The sequence below is a fragment of the Vanellus vanellus genome, assembly GCF_965231255.1.
Source record: "Vanellus vanellus genome assembly, chromosome: 6".
NCBI lineage: Eukaryota > Metazoa > Chordata > Aves > Charadriiformes > Charadriidae > Vanellus > Vanellus vanellus.
The window spans coordinates 51,789,035-51,814,698 of record NC_138911.1 but is presented as its reverse complement, the minus strand read 5'-3'; the positions used below and the strand labels follow the sequence as shown (position 1 = coordinate 51,814,698).

General features: G+C 40.5%; 2 protein-coding genes across 2 annotated transcripts in view; one reads left to right on the top strand and one right to left on the bottom strand.

The window, feature by feature from the left end:
• Nucleotides 1-2,510: 2,510 nt before the first annotated feature.
• Nucleotides 2,511-3,558, bottom strand: GPR65 (G protein-coupled receptor 65; the record flags this gene model as incomplete). Its single annotated transcript, XM_082485661.1, has 1 exon — nucleotides 2,511-3,558. One exon carries the CDS (start codon nucleotides 3,556-3,558, stop codon nucleotides 2,521-2,523), a length of 1,038 nt encoding a protein of 345 aa, XP_082341787.1. The 3' UTR covers nucleotides 2,511-2,520.
• Nucleotides 3,559-17,908: 14,350 nt separating this feature from the next.
• GALC (galactosylceramidase) overlaps nucleotides 17,909-25,664 on the top strand; it is a gene marked incomplete at its 3' end in the record, with an annotated part of 29,932 nt that continues 22,176 nt past the window's right edge. The window contains exons 1-3 of the mRNA XM_082485433.1: nucleotides 17,909-18,017; nucleotides 19,417-19,556; nucleotides 21,791-21,829. Coding sequence (XP_082341559.1) covers nucleotides 17,924-18,017; nucleotides 19,417-19,556; nucleotides 21,791-21,829 — 273 coding nt within the window. The 5' untranslated portion in view covers nucleotides 17,909-17,923. The remainder of the gene's footprint in view (nucleotides 18,018-19,416; nucleotides 19,557-21,790; nucleotides 21,830-25,664) is intronic.

Genomic DNA, 25,664 nt, shown 5'->3' with positions numbered 1-25,664 from the left:
GCACAAGTTAAATTTGACTCGGTTTTGTTGCTTAGTTTTAGTTTTCATTATTCTTTATTCGAAATAAATTAAAAAACCTCAACAGAATTAACTTTCCATCCTTTCTGGTGTGTGAAAGGTCTAGAAATGAACCACTGAGTTGTTTTTTGGGTTTTTTTTGTTTTTTTTTTTGTTTTTTTTTCCCATGAACTTACAGTGAAGCTAGGTTCTGCTTTTATTCCAGCACTGCAGTGAAATTTCAGATTCTGTTGCAAAATACATAGGTCAGCACAGGGACAAATCTGGGCTGAAGTAACTTGCACTGCTGCTTGCATGCTTCTTCCTTCATAATACATAAGAAGGTATTACAGAAAAAAAAAACCACATCAAATCAAAACAAAATCCAGCAAATGGAAACAAAGAGGGGAAGGGAACATACTTGTTTAGAGGGAAGGCAACAGCCACAATAGTGACATACACAGTTCACAGGATCACAGGACAGTTCTGGTTGGAAGGGACCTCAGGAAGCCTCTAGTCCAACATTCTGCTCAAAGGAAGATCAGCTATGACACCAGACCAGGTTGCTTGGGACTTTGTTCAATTGGGTTTTGAAAACCTGTCAGGATGGAGCATGCAGAACATCTCGGTGTAACCTGCTCCACTGCTTGGCAGTCCTCGTGGTTCAAAAGTTTTTCCTTATATCAACTCTGACCCTTCTTGCTTCAAGTTAGGCATGTGATTTCTTGTCTTGCTGTGTACTCTTCTGAAGAGCTTGGCTCCATCTTCTCAGTACCCTCCTTGCAGGTATTGCAAGGCTGTCATTAGATCGCCCAAAGCCTTCTCTTCTCTGGGCAGAACAAGCCAAGCCTCCTCAGCGACTCAAGTTCCCCTCTCGGAACGTGAAATTAATTGAAAGTATAAATAGACACAAACAGGAACTCATGAAAACAATGAAAGTGGCTCTTTGTAATGGAAAAATTTTGTAACTTATGCACAAGACAGATTTTCTCATAAAGATTTCCATATTGCTTGTGACCACTGTATACTCATCCTCCAAGTATAGTGTCAGCCCTAGAAGCATGCTGGTCAAAATCTTTCCACTACACACACTTGCTAGAGGGGGATTTTTTAGATGGAAAGGAATTTTTTTTCCCTGTGAAACTGGACAACCACCTTAACCAAACATTCTTCCTGGCAAATGAATAAAAGTGAAAAGGTTGTGAGAGGAGAAAAAAAAAAAAAGACCTTCTGTGGTGTTTTAGCTTTTTTCAGAGGGTCGAGTGCCTGCTGGGAACCAAGCAGCCATCGCAGGGGCCTGCGCAGGAACAGGTCCCTGAATTAACGGCTGTGCTTTTGCTTTGTGCTAACTTCAACCCTTTCAAACTGTGGGTTCTTTTGCTGCCATACTTACTTTTTGCTGGTACATTTGCATTCTTTGCTGGTTTGTCAGTATTGCTTGTTGGTTTGTTGTTTGATTTTTTTAAAACTGGCAGGCTGAGAGCCCTGGAACCTCTAGCTGAGGCCTCCAGGTGCAGTTAAGTAAATGGGTATAAACCTTCTTGCTCCATTGACTCTGCAAATGTAACCACACTCCAGATTTCAGTCATAATAAGCAAGGCTAAAGGCTGGTCCTTTATGTTGTGGAGATGTGAAACCTCACCTTTCAATCCTTCCTTTTCCTCCCTGCATATATCAGGAAAAATTTCACCTGAGTTAAACCACTGGTGGCTATAATTTGGTTCCTTATAGGCACCTGAAGTCATGAATCTTCAACTGTCCGAAACCCAGTATTGATATTGTAATGAAACTGTATGACATATAGTTATACATTAGAACATACATTTTCCAAAGTAAACAAAAGCTGAAGCCTTAAGAGCAGGTAAGTACCTGTCCACACATGGGAAATCATTTTAAAAAGTGCCTGATGTCAGGGGTATGCTAAAGGAGAACTTGAGTTGTTACTGAAACACAGGAACCATCATAGCAGCATAAATTACACTGTGAAATTAGAAAGATTTACCACCCTCCCTCTGTCTGCTCCTTTGTCAATCATGTGAATGATCTCCATGTGTGTGTGTACTTTATTCACTTCTATCGCAGTACTGATTTAAAAAAAAAAAAATCCCTTTGGGGGATTCTTCCCAGCTAAGCTTTAAGTTTTTACTAAAGCTGGAAAACAAATGACGTGGTTAAGAGGACTTCAGCCTTCCTCCAGCTGAGTACATGTATGCCCAGGACATGGGCTCGCTAGCAAGCTGTGACAGGAGGCATTGCTGGGGGGGATTCTCAGTAGTTTTGTCAATGTGTCATGGTCATCTTTCTTCACCGTGTCATTTATTGACATTGATTTATGCACAATGCCTGATTTAAAGATACATATTGATGCTCATTGAGTTCATTGACTCTGTAATAAGTTCTTATTAGCTCCAGATACTTAGATTAGTATCTGTGACTTTTGTGGTATTTCCTAGGTACAGACTGGAGAAGATTTTTTCTTTCTTTCCCCTTTAGGTTATCCAATTTTACTTTGAATGTGCTCGCTCAGGCATTTCTGACAGTCTCTGTTTCACAGGAAGCTCTGTAGGTGATCAGTGCACTGCTCTTTGTAGCAGAGCTGCACAGAGCGTGGTGTTGCGCTTGGTCTCCCTCACATTTTCGTAGGCACAAGCAACACCTGAGCAAATTTAGTATGTCTGTTCGTGCAGTTTCACTCACAAAGCAGTAAAGAATGGGATCAGCAATGCAATTCAAACTTGTTAAGGCCTGTGTGATTCTGTAAACCTTATACATCAACTGCAAAAGCCGTGGGTCAGCGGTGTAAGGTTCTTTGATGCTGCGAATAAGCAGCATAACATGATAAGGAGTGAAGCAAACAATGAAAGTAACTGTGATATTCAGAATAAGTTTCCTCACTTTTTTCTTTTCTTCATCTACCGTGGCTTGATTACACCTTACTACTTGGTAGATTTTATGGTAGCAAAACATGATGATTATCAAAGGCACCAGGTACCCTGAGCATATCCGGAATAAATTTATCCCTGCCTGCCACCGTTCCAAGGGGTATTTATCATAGCATAAAGTATGATTAGTGAAATTGCAAGGATCATTGAATACTTCTTTGTTGACCAATATGGCTGAATTCAAGACGCTTTCCAGAAGCCAAACAATTATGCTGACAATCAATGAAAACCTTCTTGTGCGCAAGTGCTGGAGCTTCAAGGGGTGAACTAACGCCAGGTACCTGTCGACAGAGATGCAAGCAAGGAACGCGGTGCTGGTGTAGAAATTCATATACATAAGGAAGGCAGAAATCCGACAAAGCAAGGCAGAGAGCCTCCAGTTATCTCCATTCCAGGCATAATCAATCCACAGAGGCAGAATCAGAGAGTACAAAAGGTCAGCCAGGGATAGGCTGAAGAGGTAGACTGCTAGCTCATTCCTTTTCCTCACCTGAATGCAAGATGCATAGAGGGATATGCAGTTGATGGGAACACTGATTATCATCACAATGCTGTACACAAATGGAAACAAATACTTATCCAGCGTGTGATCATCATGGCACTTAGAAGTGTTGTTCATTGTCCACCCTGAGTAGTATCTTTGGGCTAAGTCCAGCCTGGATGCAATAAAAAACCCTCTGTAGTCTGATGGGTGATCATCTGTTAGTTCTTCGGGACCTGGTTGGTAAGATTCCAGCCTTCTGTTACCAAAAAGGAAAAACGTTAGCTATAACATTTTTGTTTGTTTGTTTGTTTGTTTGTTTGTTTTATGGGCTTCTTGATAGGTGTCTTTTTTTTAGAAGAAACTGCATAGGAGAGCAAAGCTTTTAAACACTCCTGAAGTTAAAAGTGTATAGGAAGAGGGACCCAAATGCCTATGGTGGTTAAGGTCAGTCAGATGCAAGCTTCCACAGCAGAAGCACAGTCAGATGCAAGCTTCCACAGCAGAAGCAGGATAACCAGGTAAGACATTTCCAGAGGTGTAGGGTCCTGCAATTCCAGGTGTGTCTTGTGGGAGAGTTGAAGGAGATCAGAAAGTGCACCACAAGTAACAGAAGTGCACTTTCTATTATTCTGGTGAGCAGAATAGGCATTTTGGCCATATGAATATGACAGATTTCTTATCCACAATAACCTCCTCCCCTCTAAGGCAACGGAGAGGCAAGGACAGAAAGACAGGGATTCAGGTATCACTAGATGTTGGGATCTGCTCAGAAGAGGAGAATGTGGGCGTCGGCAGCTTCAACATGAAAATACCAATAAAATAGTAGCCTGACTAAAGCAGTGGGACTGGAGGAGTTGTGTGCGTGAGCCTTAGAAGCACTTAGAAGAGCTGACCTTTTGAGTAAGAAAGGGTGTGCAATCATAGCTATGAGACCGCCGGTACTCACTGATTATATCACAGCTCTGACACTCACTAATTCTCTTCTTCAAAGATCTAATTGATAAGTTCAGGAAATACGAGAATGAGGAATATTTGTTGTGGTCCAGTTCTACTGCCAAATACAGTAACTGCTTCAGAGACTGCCTGTGATAACTAATCTGTGGTTTGAGCCCAGACTGTCAGCAGAGGAGGTGAAGAGGTTGTGGAATGAGTAGATTGCAAGATAGCTCTGTCTACAACTGTTCCCACATAGGAAACTGCTCAAACTGAAGACAACCTGGGTGCAGGGATTTTCCCATGTCTTAGGCAAATTCATTCTGCCTTTTATGAGTTTGATGTGTGTGTGTGTAGGTTTGTGGGTTTATCACAGAAACCCAAGTAGGTTTATTGCCTCTGTTGAGAGGTTATTATATGGATCTCTTTTCCATGAAAAATAAACTTTCATGCATATTCAGAAAAAAGGGAACAACGACAAAAATAGTCAGAAAGCACATATTTCATTTTACCAGCCACTGCTTTATTTGATCAAGTTGGCTAACTTTCCACAGTTAAAGCTAAATTCATTCACAGGCTTGAAAGACAAGGAAAATTCTTGAGAAGGACTGGCCAATTTGGTCCATTGAGCAGGTTTACTTATATGACGACTAATTTAAAAAGTGCAGTGTCTATATTTAAGACAAACATGAGATGTCTGCTTTTCAGTGTGGTTTAATAAAACCACATGGTAAATAGGTCATCATAAGCTTACCGGTATAGATAAGTATCACAAATTAAAATTCTAGCACTGGAAAAGTGGATCCCAGGGTTTTGCTGACCCACTTCTCACCAAAAGCAAAGCAAACACATGCAGACTAACCAGATGAGTAAAAGATAAAATACCTACTTCTTCTAATACATTTTAGCTTTTCTTTTCCTATGACAGGTCTCTTCATGTCTAGTAGGGAAATGTGCCCTTTCAGAAGCAGTGTATGAGGCAGTGTTTACAAGTCACATGACTGAGAAACTGGAATTCCTTCTCCCTCCCCCACAAACTCTTTCTCCATTGTTAGTTGACTTGTATTACAGACTCATCATCCTTACAATCTCTGGACTCGTCTCCAAGTTACTCACAACAGCTCCTCTCACAGTTATCAGCTCTTTCATATCTACTCACAGACCAACAGCCAGTTTCTTCATACCACCCACCTTTTTTTCTTCAGCTTTCTCTTTTTAGCTTGGTTTCTAAAAGTTTTGCTCTGTTGATATCATTGATCATAACGTAAAACACTTGTCCTTATATTGTACTTATCTGAGTAAACAATATGTTCTTTGGGGCAAGACCTTGCCGTGCTCTTCTGTCACCTGCCTTGAGGAACTAATATCTCAAGATATAACTGGCTAATGGCAGGCTGGGACACTGAAGATGGGATTCAAAGAAGGGAGTTGAGACCACATGAAATTTGCCACCTCGGCAATTTTTTTCTGTCCTTCGTGTTCACAGGTCACTGTACCCCACAGTTTTATTTTTAACCAGCATCTTTAATAGTTTCTAGGAACAAAGCCCTGGAAGCTGTCTACAATTCCCCAGGTAATCCATGTCCCAGCTCTGATGACACATTGATGCTACTTATACATGGACATGCTTTCAATGAGAATAATAACAAGAAGTGTGTCACTTTGGCATGTATTGATGACCTATACTGAAGTGTGTCAACGAGCCAGCAAATGCAGTATACCACAATGCATGCTGCAGTTTCTTACACAGAAACATAAAAGCAGAAAGCATTGTTTTCTTCCGATTGCAACACATTTCTTTATCTCAGGGGAAGTGGTCCATATCATAGTTCCTTGCTTAGTTTTTTTCTGAAAATTAGGACTACATAATGCAAAATGATTTGTCTTACCTGAATGCATGATCTGAAGCATTTTCAGGTTTTCTCTCAGCTACTGAGCATACCTGCTGCTTTTGCCCAGGAGGATGATATTGGCTTACAGCTATCCTAAAACACAATGTTTGATAATTTTCCCACTGATTATTATTTTTTTCTAAAAACTATCGAGGAATTTCTGTTTAACAATATAGTCTAATGGTTTGACTTTCATGGTCCAAACCCATTGTAACTAATTCTCTAAACTTGTGACTTATTTTACAGACTTGTTTTGGTATCAGATGTGTTTCAAATGAAAAAAAAAAATCTCAACAGTAATTTTATCTTTTAGCCACATTATTCAATGATTATCATTGTCCCTGTCTCTTTGTCATTTTGCTACAGGAAACCTGCTGTTCAAGAACTGAAAAAATCAGTCAGACATAAAACTTAAAGAAATGGACTAGTAAATGCTACGCTTCGAGCAATGTATGCAAACAAGCCTGTAAAGGAACCTTGTGAAAAATTTCTGGGGAAAAGTACTAATTACACATTGAATTTGTATTGATGCGTTTCTATGGTATCTTTTTCAGATTCAAAGACAGCTTTATGGGGTCTCTCCATTTATGGCATTTTGAAAGTAACAAAGTAAGTACAAAGTTATACTTTCATAAGCACAAATACAAAATGATATTCCATATTCTTATCTGTAAACAACTTTCTAAGGGAAGAATGGAATAGTTTTTTTATTTTTCAGATAAATGAATTCTGCTATAGTTTGGGAAATTAGGAAAGATGAAGATGACTGTACGGATTTTGTGTTATTAACAGAAAAGTTTAGTCAGTAATTAAAAAAATAATAAATCTTCTATTAGTTAATAAACACCAGTTTAATTTTGGAAACATCTGCAACTGATACATTTCACCCTTTATTTCAAATTCAAGTTCATAACAGGGTGAGTTGCTGTAAGCAATATTCATTATAATGTGGTAAGATTTTGTAAGTACTTTGTTTTTTACTTAAGTTTCAGGCAAAGAAAAAATGTGTGAGGTAGTGCAGTAGCTACTGTACTGGTGTTAGTGTATATCAGCCATAAGACGGATGGACAGAAAGTTTTCCTGATTTCTTTTTTCTCTCAAAGCAATTTCAACAAAGTCGATTGCTTTGCGTTCTCAAAATAAGTTATAGTGCCAAGCTGATTTCCTGAAATACAAGGAATACAAGGACCTTCCATAGCTGGATAGTTTTTTCTAATGAGCAGATGTCAAAATTAAATTCTGAAAAATTTCACAGTTTGGGAGAGTTGAAATACGCCTTTCAGTAACATGGATATTTTTGCTTAAAATTAACAGCATTTTTCCTCATGCAACACTAAATTTCACTCACAGGTCTCCATAAGATTCTACAGAGACTCAAACAGGTCTAAAAGAGATCAGTCTTTTAAACTTTGAGATACACTTTATAGACTTTTATAGAGCATAACAATTTTGTTAACATGAGCAAATAGAAAAAAAAAGCTATGATTTTTAGGATGTAGGCTGTGTAAGTGAGTACTATTTTGCTATATCTTTATGCGCATCATGTTTTCCTCTATGCATACAGAATAATGCTGTACAAAATATTTTCATGTACATGATACTTGGTATTCTAAGAAGCTACTTTTAGCATTGCTAAGTTTTAACTATCGTCTATATTCATATAAATAGCACTGAGTACCTTCTTAGTGCCATAAAATATTAAAGAACAATAATAGAAGAGTTATTGGACCCCCCTGTGAGGCCTGAGGCATTTTTTGCGGTGAAGGCAGGAGAACTCAAATCCTGAAAACTTAGCCCCAAATACTGTTCTTCTCCATCCTTCCCCCCTCTCCTAAGCAGCAGGTGTTTTGATCATGGCAACCATTATAGAAATGAATCAAGCTGGCATGTCTTTCTTCAGTCTTTTGATGTCATTTGCCCTTCTGTCTCACATTTCACTCGTGCTGGGAATGAAACACTCCTCCTCCCAAAACAATCTTTTCCAGCCCCTTTTGTGTCCCTTTTTGTTCTATGATGTCAGCATCACATTAAGGGAGAGCCAGACTCAAATCCGCACCAGAACATAAGTTGTGTACCTGGCTTCTTGGATTTTGAACACTTACCTAGGCAGCCATGTGTCCCCATGTAGCAGTTTGACAACGATGCCATCAGTAGTGTAACCCGTGTCTGCTTCTGAGAACTGCTTCATCAGATATAGTAACAGGAAGCTGCTCTTGGATACACCAATGAGGCAACAGCTCACATATCACTCATTTTTTTATTTATGTAATGTTTTTTTAGATCTTGTTAATCTAAACTTATCCACGGGAAAAAAGATAACATAGTTATGCAGAAATACACACAAAGAATGGTACCAGCCTTGGTAAATCTAGGAATACTTTTAGTAAGTTTATAAAGTTTTATTGAAAACATTGCATAATTACATGAGTGGAGTATATTTACAAACCTCTTATCTAGGACACAATACATTCTGCAGAGAAACAACTCCACAAAAAAAAAAAATACTGTGGAGTGTACATGTATTTATTTGTGTTTACTTGTATATGTTCAAAACATAGGGTCCTTTTTGACTGAAGGACTTTTCACTTGCCTTTTCCAACAATTTATCACAGAATCAAATAAGAATCCACCTAAGAAGAGCCCATAAAAATCTATCACAATGACTTTAGGAGTTTGTGCAAAAAACAATTAATTATTTTCACAATTTGTATTACTGTGTTTTGGGGTTTTTTTTGCCTGCTGATGGAAGTTTGTGAAGAGTTCTAGTTAACAAAGGATAACAGAATTTTATACACTGCAACAGGTTGCGCATTTATATAATTTCATATAAACTGAATCGGAGGTTGGATGTAGCTTTCACAGGAGTGATTCTTTTAAAAGATAATTCTGTTCAATTAGACAGATGGAAAATTGTTACATGAGCACAGTTTCTCTTTCCCCTCTGTGATCAGAATAATTTATTGTGGGCTCTGATTCTTTTCTTAAATTCTGTTTGGAACGATTCAATTCAGCTTCTAAAAAAACTGGGTACAATTTCCCTTTAAATGTACATCTATTGGGTAAAACAAAACCTACCCTGTTTGATGATTCAGATGCTAAGGAGAAATGAAACAGATGAGCAAATTTAAAAGCTCTAAAATAGGACGTACTGACTTCCTTGAGAACAATATCAGGCATCTCTATAATATTTCACCACTGGATGCAGAGATTTGGTTCCTTCTCTTTTCCAGCCAGAGTATGACTTTTTCATCCACAGTTTTTCTACTGATGCACTTGTTATATGAAGTCTGAATTATCAAATCATTCTATTTGTGGCCATTCCTGAACTGGTATGATAGCCCCCTCCAGTTTGATGAAAGGGAGACTTTCCAGCCACTTGGTTACAATAATTTCTATAATAAATTTCAGTCAAACATTTATTTTCACTGAGGGAAAAGACATTAGACAAAGACCCATTTTATCACTTTTTACTTGCCTTTTCCTAACATGGTACCTACTAAGAACGATGTCTGGTGAGCTGGTTCCGCTGCTCTGTTGAGGGTTCCTATACTTCACTGAAGAAAAAGCAGTTCTTATGATTATCAGAAATAGAGAAACATAGTTGATACATTTCTACAGGTCTTCACTGTAACAATTGATAGTGGGGCTGAAAGATCAAAGGAAACAAGAGGGGGCATGATGCATTTTATACATTCTGGAAGTAAATCTATAAGCAAAAAACATATGCCTATATGGAACAATTTAATTTCTCATGCAAGCAGCACAGTTTCCTAGGCTTGTTTTGAGATCTGGACATACATGGTATCTCAAATCCGTCATCTCGGAACAACAGGTGTTCTTTGGGTTGGCTGAGATTAAAGTACTATCAAGAAAGAACAACTGAAATAGAAAAGCGTTAACAGTGGAAAATTATCTTATCTACAAAAGAATCAATGAATAGTAATTTTATTGGTTATATTTGGGCTTACAAAGGGTCCAGATCACATGTCCTTGGGTCATGGACAAAGGTGTACAGAAAAAAATGGGTAAAAAGCAGGGCTGAGATTCCTAATGCAGAATAAAGGTCCTCAAAATCCTACCAGAATATCTTCTTTGCACCAAAACAGCTTCTAAGAATGCTTTTCTATACTGACTGAAAAGGGGAGGCACTCCGTACATCATAGGATGGAAATATGAGTTTTGAAAGCTGACACTTTTAGGCTCCGATGAGGGAACAAGAGACTGAATTCCAAAGCTGAAACCTTCTACCCGGAATAAATTGATGCATTGATTTAAGAAATTAACCAATTAATAATTCATAATAGTTTTGCAGACCTTCCAGGTGTGCAAAGCTGTACAGTCTGCTGGAATGAATGTGAATTAGGACCATGAGCATAATTCTACCTCTGCCACTGACTCACTGTAGCCTTGAGGAAGACACTCTGCTCTTCTGCATTTAATAATGACATCGTATAGCTCATTTGGGTGTGAGCAGGTTCATTAGTTAATGCTTGATATTGCTGTAAAGTGCAAAATGTTTCATGAGTGTTTGGTATTGTTATTAAAAAAGAAACAAACAGGAAACGTCAGTCAGATAATGTCATCACTGAGGCATTAGATCCCTCAATGACACGGACAAGAGAGGCAGCGGCTCGAATAACAGCATTCCTTATGGATAGAAATGTGCAAAACCTGGGCTTTTCCACAGCTGTAACACACTGCCCACATGATGTCAGCCACTGCGTCTCCCAGTGCCTCATTCCTCCTTCAGGCACATAGAGCATTGCCTCTGTAAAACACCGAGGTCGGCAGACAGACAGTTGCCCTTTAAGGAGTTTTATAGGAGAATGAAGCTGATCGCCGGCCTCCTGATTACTTTTCCTCTGAGCTGAATGCTTTCATGGGCTGCAGTCTGAGGGAACACCTCGGCTATCCTCATGGAAACGTTTTAACATGTGGCACAGCACCATCTCAGCTGGTCGCATTTTCACGCAGCTGCCCTGCAGCGCGCCCCGGGAAGGCTCGTCCAACCCTGCTAGCGCCACGGGTCAAAACCCACTTTCAGGATCCCCCTCCCGGGTCCTGCCCACGCAGCAGCTGCGGATTGTACTGGGGTCAACTGGGATTCCCAGGGAAACCAACCGGTGGGGCTGCCAGCACCCCTCTGCGGGGCAGGGCCTCTCCCGGCCTGGCCCTGTGCCCCAGGGCCGCTCCCTGCCGGTTCCTCTGCAGGCAACCAAAGGTCTTTCTTACGACGCGCCTCAGGCGCTGATTTTTGCCCACTTTGCGAGGGATTTGGTGGCGGACCGAGGGATGTGGTGGCGAACCGAAAGCAGGGCACAGGCAGGACACCGGCTGCTGGCGAGGACCTGGAAACGAGAGGTTCTCTGGGGAACACCATTCCCCTCCCAAGAAAACTGCCATGCCTTGCCAGAGGCCCCGAAAAAGCAGCCAGTTTGGCGTTGCTCTCGCAACCCGGCCGCTCGTACTGCACTACACACAATCTCCCCGTGTGCTCCCAGTGAAACCCCGTCCCGCCGGGACGCCCACAGCCCGCCTCGCCTCGCCACGCAGCCAGGCAGCTTTCCCACACCCAGGATGGCTCCGCAGTAGCTTCGCTCGCTATTCACTGCCCAATTCCAGCATGGCGATACGCTTCCCACTAACCGTGACTTGCCTTGCCCTTTCTCAAAATGGCAACCACTAACTTCAACCCGGAGGGGTGTACGGGTGTGTGCGGTGCGTGCCCGTAAGGGCTTAAAGCCTTCCCCTCTCTTCGCCTTTCCCTTTAGCAAAATGGCGGCGAAGGGCTCTCACGCCCCACCCCCCCAGGTGATGTCACGCGGTCACGTGACGGGGGAGCTGGGCAGTGGCGAGTTGCTGTAGGGACGGGGAGGCGCGCCCGGGACGCTGTCGGCGGAGCGGAGCGGGTGGGATGGGGTGCGCGGCTCTGCTGTGGGGCTGGCTGCTGCTTGGCTGCAGCTGGGGCCTCGGACCCCCCGCGGTCGGTGCCGCTGCGCTCTCGACGGCCACCTACGTGCTGGACGATGCCGGCGGGCTGGGCAGGCAGTTCGACGGGATCGGGGCTGTCAGCGGCGGCGGGGTGAGCGGCGCCGGCTGGTGTGTGTGGGGGGTCCTCCGGTGCTGTGGTGCTAATACCCTCCTCGGGGCGGCGGTGGCGACGGACGCTTGGGGGGAGGGTTCCGTCAGTGGGTGTGTTTGGTGGCTTCGGTGCAGGCCGTCAGGGTGACGGTGGGGCCCGGGCCGGGGGCTCTGAGGGGAGCCCTGGGCGCTGGGGGGGCTCTGACGGGAGCCGTGAGAGGCAGGGCGGGGGGAGAGCTCTGAGGGGAGCCCAGAGGGCTGGGGAGGGGGGGTGTGCCTCTGAGGGGAGCCCAGAGGGCTGGGGGGTGGGGGGGTGTGCCTCTGAGGGGAGCCCAGAGGGCTGGGGGGGGGGGGGTTGCCTCTGAGGGGAGCCCAGAGGGCTGGGGGGGTGTGTGTGTGTGCCTCTGAGGGGAGCCCAGAGGGCTGGGGGGGTGTGTGTGTGTGCCTCTGAGGGGAGCCCAGAGGGCTGGGGGGGTGTGTGTGTGTGCCTCTGAGGGGAGCCCAGAGGGCTGGGGGGGTGTGTGTGTGTGCCTCTGAGGGGAGCCCAGAGGGCTGGGAAAGGGGGGTGTGTGCCTCTGAGGGGAGCCCAGAGGGCTGGGAAAGGGGGGTGTGTGCCTCTGAGGGGAGCCCAGAGGGCTGGGAAAGGGGGGTGTGTGCCTCTGAGGGGAGCCCAGAGGGCTGGGGGGGGTGTGTGTGTGTGTCTCTGAGGGGAGCCCAGGGGGCTGGGGGGAGGTCTCTGAGGGGAGCCATGAGAAGTGGGGTGGGGGGAGAGCTCTGGGAAGAGCTGTGGGGGTGGAGGGGTAAGGGAGATTAGAGTGGGGCTCTGAGGGGGAGTCCTGGAGGCCCTGAGAGGAGCTGTGTGGGCAGTGGTCCTGGCTGCCAGGAGATTTGGAGCTGGGCTCTCCTTTGTGCCTGTCCTTTGGCTCTTTCTTGTCAGGCTGCTTAGGGATGCTGAGGGCCAGCCACATCCTTGGTGCTGTTGGAGGAAAGCTAAGCCAGAGTGGATTTTTTCTGTAGTGGGTCTTCCTAGCTACTTGTTTCGATGAGTTTTAAAATGTTGGATGAGCCAACAGCCAGTTGTATGCTTTCCTGTGGTCCAGCGAGAAGAGCCATTAGATCCTGTGAGCTCTTACCCATTCTTGGACCTGCATGGCCCGTGAGCTCCCATTGCCTTTGGTGTACGGTGAACCAAAGCAGGGAGGTTCAAGTGGAGCAGTAGAAATGGTGCTGGGAGGGAGCCGTGTTTTGCTTGCGATAAGTTTGTTAGATCTCTTTGTTTCTCTATTTTTCTGGACTGTCTTTGTAGTACATGGCAGTTACCCGGAATACAGGGCAATTGCAATCTACGCAACCAGAAATGCACAATTGAAGGGTTAGAACAGAGTTTTTGTAGAGGCTTAGCTGAGTTCCTGGTGCTATAATTATTTTTGTAGGTTTATTAGCTATGTGAAAGTCCTAGACTGACAAACTGGGATGTACTTACATATTTGAAAGTTAGGTTTTCATATTATCATGTTTTATTTCCATTTTAGGCCACATCTAGACTCCTGGTGAACTACCAAGAACCCTATCGCTCCCAGATTTTAGATTATCTGTTCAAGGTAAAGTTGGTTCCACTACTACAATGATGTCTAATTTTATGCAGAATTTCTTATTGTGTAATGTTGGAACTCCTATAGTATATTCAGTAGTACTTGAAATTAGACAAATCCCATTTTGTAAAGCATCTACTTTAATGTTAGTTTTTATCAGAAGCTTAAATTTTAGCTGTTGTTTTTGACAGCCAGTATGTTGTTCAGAAGCCTGTTTCTTCAAATTATTATGAAAATTCATTTTATGTTTTCACAAGATGTTGTAAAAATATGTTTTCAACATATTTTGATCATCCATGTTGGCATAAAGAAGACTAAATAGCTTTTGTGGCTAAAATGAGGGGTTTAGCTGTTCCTAGCAATTGCAGGAAGTGGGTCTTTGAGGAATTTTGACTTTTTTTTTTTTTTTTTGAGTACAGATAGATTCACAGAGTGTGAAAATGACTGTGCAGACTGCATCATTTCAATAGCATACCTATTTCAAACTAGTCTCAAGTGTAAGTGCAGTTACTCTAGCAGGTGTGTGAACGTTACTGGTTTGTAAGCTGCTTTAGTTAGCAAGTGTAACCTGTGGAGTTACCCAACTTAATATATGGTAAGATTATTGCACTGGACAGTAATAACTTGTTTTGGTACTGTAAATTACTCTGCTGGAAGAGGATGTCATGTCACTTTCAAGTAGTGTAATCCAGATGGCTGGAGGGGAATAATTTACTGTGTAGTTTAAAGAATTGGTTGTAAAGGGTAGAGTAGGGCATAATGTGTGATTGGGGGATCAAAATCCATGTTTTTGGAGACTGAGGCTGTGTGTTACAAATATGAATTTTCTGAAGTAATCAATAGGCATATGGTAAAAGAAAATCTAGCTGAGAGATCACGATTTTCAAAGAATTTTTCACGTGTTCTTTCACTAAAACCTCTTAAGCTGTCATGAGATACCTGGGGGGTATACCTTGTCTCATTCTTCTTGTCTTTTAATGTCAGTCAACTTTCATGATTGGGATGGGAAAGCAAATGTGTTAGAAGTTTAAAATGTCAGGAGGAGAAATGGTAAATTGGGAATATTTACTTCTTATTTAAAAACAAAAAAAATCCCAAACTTGTAAGCCAAGCAACCTATTGTCTATGCAGCATATTTTTTTAAATCAAATTGCATTCTTGCATCTTAAAACTTTTTTTGGATGCTAGAATTATACTTGGGTAATGCCATGAAGGAGACCAGCTCATTAGTGGTTATTAAAATAATGAGCAGTTGTAACTTCTGGCTTGAGCAACTCTTAAGCCACTAATGGCTGGAAGAACATACTAGGAGTAGGATCACCTGTATGAGCTTGAATATTACATTCTGCTCCACCAGTCAGATGCCAGGGGAAGAGGATAGTAGACTAGGTGGCCATTTGTTTTCCACTGTGATGTTTTTTTTTCTCTCTTGCCTTTCTGTCTGTAGTTAGCAGATTATTTCTGACCCGCATGTATGCTCTTTCACATAAGGAGTGTAACCCTTTACACCAAAGAATAAATTATTTGCAGAAATATTAACTTCAATAATATTATTTTAAAAGAAAACAAACTTGACTTCCAATAGCATTAAAAATACTATGTTCCTCATATAGCCCATATTCTACTTTAAGAGCGCTTCAGTATTTTCTTGAGCATAACCTTTTTATCTGCACAGTTGGAGAGAAGTGTCCTTAATGGTGCAAGAGTCAGTGAAACTGACTAAAGATAAGCGTACTGTTTATCTTGCTCAATTTCCTTTTGAAGAAGAATTTTGTGTAATCTCCCATTGCATCTGTGATGGGTGTTTAAAAAAAAAAAAGTACTGAATTTTTAGCATCCTCAAAATTGCACACATTTATTACATTCTTCTTGTTAACAGCAGGCTTCTGTTTGTTTTTCTGTCTCTTTTTGTAGCCAAACTTTGGTGCTTCTTTACATATCCTCAAAGTAGAGATTGGAGGTGATGGACAATCAACAGGTATGGATTTTGCGTGAGCAGAGTTTAACTTCTCATTGCAGTGATGCTGTAAGTAATGTGTCCTCTGCATGTCACTTTAGCTGAAGCATGGAGATGCATTCTGTAGTTGTCCTGATGTTGCAGTACATAAACAATGTCTGCTACCTTGTAAAAGAGAAATTCACACTAACATTCTGGAGCTGATTCTCAGTATCATATCGTTAACAGGTTGAATTCTAGAGCAGATCAGTTCTTTTGTTTTTTTTTTTTTTCCTCCCCAAGATTAAGGAAGCTCTAGTAGCTTTCTGAATTGCAGAACATTTCTCAAACACCAGTTTTGCAATACAAGCTGTAAAACTTATGTAGGACTAGGTGGTTTATGTCTTAAAAGTATGAAAATACAAAGACAGCTGGTCAGAAGCAATTATGTTTCTTTGGTTTAATGAGCTGCTACATTTCACTGGACTGGCATTGTCTGACAGTAGGCACTTTTTTTTTGGCCACAATTGCAAATGAAAATATCTTGGTGTAATTTGCCTAGGCTACTATATTTACATATAGGAGAAACTGTGTAGTAACTGCTTGTGATTGGAGGCTGAGAAGCAGTAACTAGACTACAGTTTGTATCTTCCCTGCTTCCCCCCCCTCCCCCCCCCAAGTAAATCTTGGTCACATCAAGAATAGGCTTAAAGCAGACTCAGTTACTAAACAGAAAGCATAGCATCAGTTTTTCTGGCATTTTATACATTTCTTTAAAATGTCTGTTTCTGTAATTAGATACTGTTTTTCGTTCTTTGGTTTAGGTTCCTTAAGAAAAACTAACATGGTGAAAAGTATTATACTGGGATTAAGAGCTCGGTATTTGGTAAATAAATTGCTGGTTAGAGGAGAATGGAGTTGTCTTCATGCATGCACAGACCTTCTTTTCAAATGCTCTTGCTGTTGGCTAAGGAGAATGTTACATACTTGTTTGATGGCTTTCCAGATTTTAAAATGACAATGATAAGATGCACATGTCTTAATGCACTAGACTGCAGCTCTTATTCTGATCTCAGAGGTGTGATCAGAAGTCTTAAGTTTGGAATATAATTGTTGTTCTATGTCTCTGACAAATAGAACCTCCAAATAGTAAGGTGTTAGTGAGGTCAAAAAAAGAAAAAATCAATCCTATTTTCTGTAATGAAATGTGCTGTTTCAGCATGATTCTTAAAAACAAAAAAAGTCTCATCAGAAGAGATCTCTGGAGCAATTAGGCATATAGTTTAGCATAAGTAATTGTTGCAATTGCACAAGTTATTAATTGACTTTTGTGTGTAATGACTTCCCATGCAACACTGATTCTTTCACACCTTTCTAGTTTGTTTACCTTTGCCTGAGGGAATTCAGTGTGTAGTCCTCAATTCCAAAAACTCTTCCTGCAATCACAGAACAGCACAGAAATTATAAACCAGATCTTTTACTATAAAAATAAAAAAAATAAATCTCTTTCCTGTCACTGAAAAACTTCATGGCAATTCCCTTCTTTTCTGTCTCTGGACTTACCTTGCACAGGAGAAACAAACTATAACAAACGATAACCTTATTTTGTGTGCCTTTTGGTTTAGATAAAACCCGCCTTTACAAGTGGTTGGGTTTTGGGTTTGTTTTTGTTCCCTTCTTGGTCTTAGTGCTGTATCTTTCTTAGTGGTTTTTGTGACCAAAATAACCATGAATATAGATTTAGTATTATCATAGCTAGGGATAGAAAATGCCCGATAGCTAATAACATTCTGATGTTAAAAGCAGGCATAGTCTCTTAAAAATGTTAAATTTATGCTAAGTTAATATATTAAGAATGAAGGGTGGTGAGTCTTGTGTATTCCCTCCCACTACTCATTTTGCTTTGAAATACATACCAAAGAACGTGTGAACCATGTTGGAGATATGTGCTTACATACTATGTCAGTGAGCAATACAGTTGTAACACTGTGTAACAGTGTATGACACAGAAGATAATTGTGAGTTACCCGTCTCTTTCCTTCCTAGATGGTACTGAACCCTCCCATATGCACTATGAAAATGATGAGAACTACTTCCGGGGCTATGAATGGTGGCTGATGAAAGAAGCTAAAAAGAGGAACCCCAAAATTAAACTGATTGGTAAATTGCTTCAAGCTTTAGGATTTAAATGCTTCCCCCCCAACTAAATTACATATCTGACCCTTAATTAGCCTATTAATTTTAACGGGCAGATGTTTTGATGTTGCAGTAGACAAAGTAGAATCTCTAATATTTAGTAAGCTTGCCTTGATGCTTCACTTAAACTTACTATGTTTTACTTTGTTACAGTAGCACAACATTCTTGTGTTGTGCTGGTGTAACTAGTAGCATAGGATCATTTGCTCGTGTTAAGTAACATTAATGCTTAGACTGTGTCACAGTAATGAACATAAATGATTTATCATGAGATGAATTTCTGAATAATAGAGTAAAAAAGTTGGGAGGGATAAAGTAAACTTACAAGAAGTATAAATCTGTAAATCTTATATGTGCTAATGTCAATTATATGTTCTTATTACAAACCAATTGCCCCCTCCCTGCTGTAGTGGTTCTTGTGTTCTGATTTGTCTTATGTATGTAGCTCAGTTGTGACAGGACTTTCCTGTCTCCCTGTTTTGATCACGGGTTGTGTGTGTGCTGTGACTGTAGAAATGTGGAACCCTAGATTTTAATTGAAACACTTTACAAAATGTATTTCACATGAAACAAGGTAAGAAATGTATTAATTAAAAAGTATCTAATCCTCCCTCTTCCAGACATCAGGCTTGCCATACCTAGCCACAAGGCATGACTTGGTGCAGGATTTGCTAGTCAGGTTCTGTTAGGCACTGTGACAAGCAGTAAGCTTACCATCTATGGCTAATTGTGATTATTAATAACCTCTCTCTTCCCTCAGATCAAGCTTTCAGCAAAGGAAGGAGGGTTTGCCTTTGAATTAGCCTATGGTGTCTAATACAAAATCAGTTGAAAACTTAGCAGGATCTGCTTAGGTTAATTTGTTGTTCTGATTTACTACAAAGTCCAGTAAACAGCTGAGACTCAGAAATGCTTTTTCATGCTCCTAATCTCTCTTCCTCTATTATGATCAGATCATCACTTCTGAAGTTCCTATTCAGGACGCTAACAATTTTTGGTGTTCAGTTTTGATCTGTTGTCTATAACTTTATAAATCTTTATCCTAAAATCTTTGGAATTTTAAACCTGTTTGAGCTAGTACCACACAACCGAAAGGTTGCATGTAGTCAGTTCTTCTCAGGTATTGAAGGTTTTCTAGCTTTAAAAAAAAGGCAACTATTAATATTTTTGATCACAATATATAGTAGAGCATTATGTCCAGTTAAGTAAGTTGTGTTTCATTGTCTTCACTGGAACTATGTGAATTTGAAGTGCATATCTGCTCCTCCATTTTGGTTAGAACAAATTACAGCTTGCAATTGAAGCTTACTGTGTAATGTAGACCAACCAATCTTATTCGTTTGTTGTTCTTCTCTCTTTCCAGGATTACCTTGGACATTTCCGGGATGGATAGGGAAGGGTGAAAACTGGCCCTATGACTATCCAGATGTCACTGCTTACTATATTGTTTCTTGGATATTAGGAGCTAAACTGTATCATGATTTGGACATTGATTATATCGGGGTCAGTAAAGCAAAATCTCCTGTATTTTTTATCCATCTTCATTCCTAACATCTTGGTCTTGTCTCTCTTTGTTGAGTACTGGAGGAGGGGAATGCAAAGAGAAATTGTTTTTTCATTGTAGTTTTGGCATTTTCTGTTGCAAAGGGAAAGGCAGAAGTTATGTTAATTTACAGTCTTTCTGCAATATTGGCCATTAAAGCAGAACCAGTGTAAAATGGCTAGTCTCCTGTCTTCCCATCTCTAGAACAAAGTTACCAGAGAATTTGAGAATTCTGAAATCTGTTTAAGTCTTGGGCTTGTCATTTTCTGCCTTGCTTGTTCTGCTTGGGTTTCAGCAGTTACCAGCTACCAAAAAGCATTAGTTAAGACAGAGTTTGTGACAGTCAGCTAACATGACTTCTTGGCATAAAGTATAGTTGCTGTTTTGCTGAAGGGCAGTCCTCTACAACTTCTTCCATTTTTACCTGCATAATTTATAGTAGATAAAGGTGCATGTGTTAGAGTACATTGTAACTAACTTACTGTATTACACTGCAAAATATGGAAGTAGTGAACAAATGTCTGAGAAAAATGTCATAATTTGGAGATAAGAGAGAAGCAGACAATCTGGAAAAACACTTTTCAAGTTCATTATTTGACTCAGATTCAACTATTTATTTTTTCTTCTGATTAAGAAAATGTGTGGCTAGGATTCCTCTAAAATCAGTCCTATACTTATTGAAACACTTATTTTGGACTTTTAAGTGCTTTGATATGAGAGAGTTGTTAACTGCACAAAAGCAGAAAATCATGTCAGCAGTCCAGAGCAAAACTTCCTAAACTATGGTTCCTATCCCTCAAAGGAAGTCTGACCTTTCTGCTGTAATGTGGGAAGGTATACGAGATGTATATCCCTTCTGGAATGCACCCCCCTTGATGTTGCTGACTTATTCCAGCTGTGTCAGTCTTGCCCTTTGGGTAACACAGTGATGCTTCAGCAATTCAACTGGGGGGATAGGGAGAACACCTGCTATTAAACTTTCTCCTTGCTATGCTCTTAGAGTAGAAGGTGAGTTCAGCACTTTATATATTTGAGTAGTGTCTGGCTTCTGTGTTGTTACTTCACAGTGATTGGCCTTCTGAATTTTATATTTCTAAGAAAAGGGAATTTCTGCTTCTTTGGGAAATGTGGTGACATTGCATATTGTCTGATTTCTTTGCGGGTATAATCTGAAATACAGGAAAGCAGTTTCTGTGAAGGCTCAGAAACTGTCAAAGCCTTTTAATGCAGTTCTGATTCTACATTGTTAGCCTCTACTGCTCTTTTGGTTTATAGCATGTGTTATATATCATGATTTCCTTTATGATGAAATAAGCCTTTCAGTAAATAACTTTTTGCTTGGCTCATTTCTGAAGTCGCATATTAGCACTTACGGAAAGATCTAGAAATATCAAACTCAAACGGACACATCCCACCTGCAAGAAACTGTCTGCTTGTACATGATTGGGTAATCTACACCTACAGGGGGATACCTTCACCTTTACTGGTGAATGAGTCACAATGTTCATGTTGTGGTTAGAAAAAAAATAAAGGTTTCTGACTATGCATTTTATTGGCCAGGGTATTTGGTAGAAAGGAAGACCAGCATTCCTGCTTTTGAATCTTGAGCTGTGTTTAGCTTAAACACTCTTTCCATAAAAGATGGAAAATCCACAACAACAGAAATGAGATCGTTTTATGTCTGTTTACTTAAACTATGCTGGGTGTTTCTTGTATTCAAGTATGGATTTAGTCCATACTGAGAAAGAACTGGGATTGAATAGCCCTCTGAAACTGTAGGCAACTGTAACTTATTCTAGCTCTCCTGTGTCAGTGTATGGCAACAGGGTCCATTCATTAGGACCACATCCTGAAGCCACAATGTTTTCTAACAAACTGTAGACCCATTAGTAGTAATGTTGTGTGTAACACTTCTACCATTGTAGAGCTCAAGCAGCTCTAGAGTTCTTTACAGCAAGAAGGCAATCAGTAGACCTTAGAGATAGATAATCAAGCAGCTATTTTGAACTTGCCTACAGAATTTTCCCCTGAAGAGCTGATAACAAAACCAATCGGAGCACTTTCCTCTAGCAAACTGAAACCATGGAGTTCATTAATGGATTGTATAATTTTACATATACGTAAATAATTTCTTTCATTATGCATTGACGTATCCTGATTTTTTTCTAAATGGCTTTTTGCTTTTCCTTTATAGATATGGAATGAAAGGGCATTTAGTAGCAAATATATTAAGGTATGTATTTTTTCTTATTTCTCCAAAGTGAAATGTTTGTCTTTGTTATCATATGTAGACAATTAGCTTTTCTGAATTTGCCTAGAAAAGGGACCTTAATCCTGCAACTATTTCACTTACTGAACTCTGTTTCTTGTAGTTGCAGGCATGGAATGCTAACAGGATCAGAGCTCCAGATCTTTATTTGTGTGTCTGAAACTGTTATTTTGAACTTTAAGTGTGTCAGTGTATGTCGAATGTTTAGGACCTCTACATTTTAATGGAAGTTCCAGTTGATGCTACTGAAATCATACAAGTTCATCATCTTTGTACTGACCTGGATATAGTTATAAGTTCAAGATCTAGAAATAGTTAAAATTCTGTAGCAAAGTTCCAGTGGATATAATACCCTTAAATTTTTGCTATAAAATTCCAGGTTCTTGTTTTATGGAAAATATAATAATGGCTCTGTGGTTTTGGTGGTGCAAAATTCAGTACTTCCTGTTCTAAAAGAGTTTGAGGAACACAGTATTTCACATAACCAACCTTAACGTATTTCTAATATCTCTCACTGCTGTCTGCCCTTGCTGCCCCCTTGTCCTTCTTTGAAAAGTCACTTCTATTTGTTACATTATGTTGCAGTGGAATCTTAAGTACAAGCTTCTGCTTTGTTCATTTCCTTATTGCTGCTTTGAGGCTAAGAAGCATTAGCATTACCTCTTCTTATAATTAAATAGAAGTTAAATTGAGTGTGTGAAAAACTGCTGATTTTTTTTTTTTTTTTTTTCAGAACTAGGCAGGGATTGGATCCTATCTGCTTAAAATTAGTCAATTAGTGGCTATTAGAAAAGTTTCAGTTCTTACAGTTTGTGTACACTGGATGAGGTTAGTCACATCGTTTGTCCTTGGCAACTTCTGTAGTTTTTTTTTTTTTCAGTGATTAGTTTTAGTAGAATGATACAGGAAATGGTGTACAACAGTAAAACTTGACATTGAATTAAGAGCAAAAAAGTATCTTTCATGAGGCTGGTGTATATAAAATTCTGCCTACTCCTGAAAACTGAGAATGCTGTCCTATAAAATGTTTCTTTTTAAAAGTATATTTCCTAGAATGTAGAATTAGGTGAATACCCTTATAGCTGTTTCCTATGATTTATGCAGTGCTTTGACTGAGGGAGGGCAGGAAGCACTGGCAGAAAGCCCTGTGCTGATCATACACCTTGTACAAAGAAACAGGAATACCTTATATCCAGCTTTATGGGTTTCTTGGTAACTTAGTTTCCAAGTTGTGTCACATCTTAGACCAAATTCTGTTATCTATACTTCACTCCACAACTAATGTCATTAAAGGTATTTTCTAGACTCTCACTTTTGTAGGCTGCGAGGCCATTAGTTCCTTTTGGACACAGAGGTTTGGCACTAGAATTTTTGAGTGACTTACAAAATCCCTTCCAAAGAAAACACAAATGCACTGAAGTGTGACAAGGCAAGATATCTGGGCATGTCTGGCAACATGTCTTGTTTCTTTGGGTATGTTAAGTAACAAAATGCTGGTGGATGTGTAGATGCTTCAGATTTTCTAGTGAAGCTACTTAAGTCCCTGTCTAAACTTGTTCAGTGGGTGTGCTTAGAATCCTCTTAAAATATCCCATCCTAATGTGTGTTCAGCACAAACCATAGCCTAACTTTTATTTAAAGCTAGGAAACAAGTTCATACGGTGCACTCTCTGCTACAAAAACCCCTCAGGAACCAGGAGTTTTCTGTTATATTTAGCCTCAGGTAATGTGGATTCCAGGCTCTTCTTTTTCAAAAAGAATAGTGATTCAGTAATTGGGTATAGGCTAACAGAGAAATCACTAAGTTTACTAGTAGTCTTCTAAAGGATAATCCTAAATTATGCTGATAGGGTAGGAAGGGGAGGGGTGTGTGTGTGGGGACTTCAAGTAGAAATCTCCAGTTGTTCAGTATATATGTTATAGAAACAAAACTAAACAGAACTGAAAACACTTGTTTGCAGGCTGGAATAAAACAATGCAAGTAAGATGGAAGATAAATAGTGAGTTGTTGTTTTTTTTTTTTTGCTTTTTTTGAGCTGTAAGTAAGTATTATTTCTTCGCTGACTAGATGTTATGTTGCTTGGCATGCCTATGAGACTGAACCCTTTGTAAAAAGAATCACCAGAGAGAGAAGGCAGATCTTATTATAAATAAAATACTCATTTCCCTAATTTCACTAATTGGCTCTCTTTTTAAAAATTGGGTTTCTGGCTTTCTGTATGTCTTGTAAGAAATAGAAATGTTCTGTTTTGCTCGGTCCTATGTCATGTCACCTGGAGGCTTTCTCATCTGCTTGTCTTGGCTTCCTAAGGTGGGGAGAATGAATGTGGAGAACAAACCATCAAGTATAGGTGCAGCATTCTACTTATTAGCTTTTTAAATGCTGTTGAATTGGGACTAAGCTTTTGGCTTCTAGAGCTATATATTTAGTTTAAAATTTGGTCTTAAAATCACCCAAATATTTGCTGAAAAGTGTCAGCCTTCCCTCCCTTCCCTCCCTTTCATTTTTTCTGTCTCTTATAAATTCTTATTCAAGAAGATCCTATTCTTCCAATTAGATTTTTAAATACTGTCATCTTTAAATAACCCTATAATTTAAGGATTATCTGTATGTAAACATGACTACTGGTTGTGGGGGAACCATTCTGCATATGTTATTATGGAATGCATTTTGAGTGTCTACAGTTCTGTGTCATAGAATCATAGAATTGCTGAGGTTGGAAGGGACCTTTGAGATCATCAAGTCCAACCACTAATCTACCCTGACTAAACCACTTCTAAAACACATCCCTAAGTACCACATCTACCCTTTTTTTAAACACCTCCCTCCCTAGGTAGCCCATTCTAATGTTTAATAACCCTTTCAGTGAAAAAATGTTTCCTAATATCCAGTCTAAACCTCTCCTGACATAACTTGAACCCATTTACCCTCGTCCTATCACTTGTCACCAGGGAGGTCAGCCCCCACCTCTCTACAACCTCCTTTCAGTACTTGTAGAGTGTGGTAAGGTCTCCCCTCAGCCTCCTCTTCTCCAGGCTAAACAACCCCAGTTCCCTCAGTCGTTCCTCATAAGATTTGTCCTCCAGACCCCTCACCAGCTTTGTAGCCCTTCTCTGGACATGCTTCAACACCTCAATGTCCTTCTTGTAGTGAGGGGCCCAAAACTGAACACAGCCCTCGAGGTGGGGCCTCACCAGTGCTGAGTACAGGGGGATGATCAGTTCCCTAGTCCTGCTCACCACACTATTCCTGATACGGGCTAGGATGCTGTTGGCCTTCTTGGCTACCTGGACACACTGCTGGTTCATATTAAGCTGGCTGTCCACCAACACCCCCAGGTCCTTTTCTGCTGGGCAGCTTTCGAGCCACTCTGCCCCAAGCCTGTAGTGCTGCATGGGGTTGTTGTGACCCAAGTGCGGGACTCGGCACTTGGCCTTGTTGAACCTCATACCATTGGCCTCGGCCCATTGGTCCAGCCTGTCCAGATCTCTCTGCAGAGCCATCCTACTCTCAAGCAGATCAACAAGCCCGCCTAGCTTAGTATCATCTGCGAACTTACTGAAGGTGCATTCGATCCCCTCGTCCAGATCACTGATAAAGATTAAAGACAACTGGCCCCAGTGCCGAGCTCTGGGGGATACCACTTGTGACCAGACACCGACTGGATTTAACTCCATTCACCACCAATGTCCTTGGTTCTTATCTTTCAACATGGAAGTTCTGCAACCTTTGTAGTCATGTTGTTGTTCTGAACGATCTCTGTTTCAGCAGTTTTCCCAAATGTCTAGCTAGCTAGGA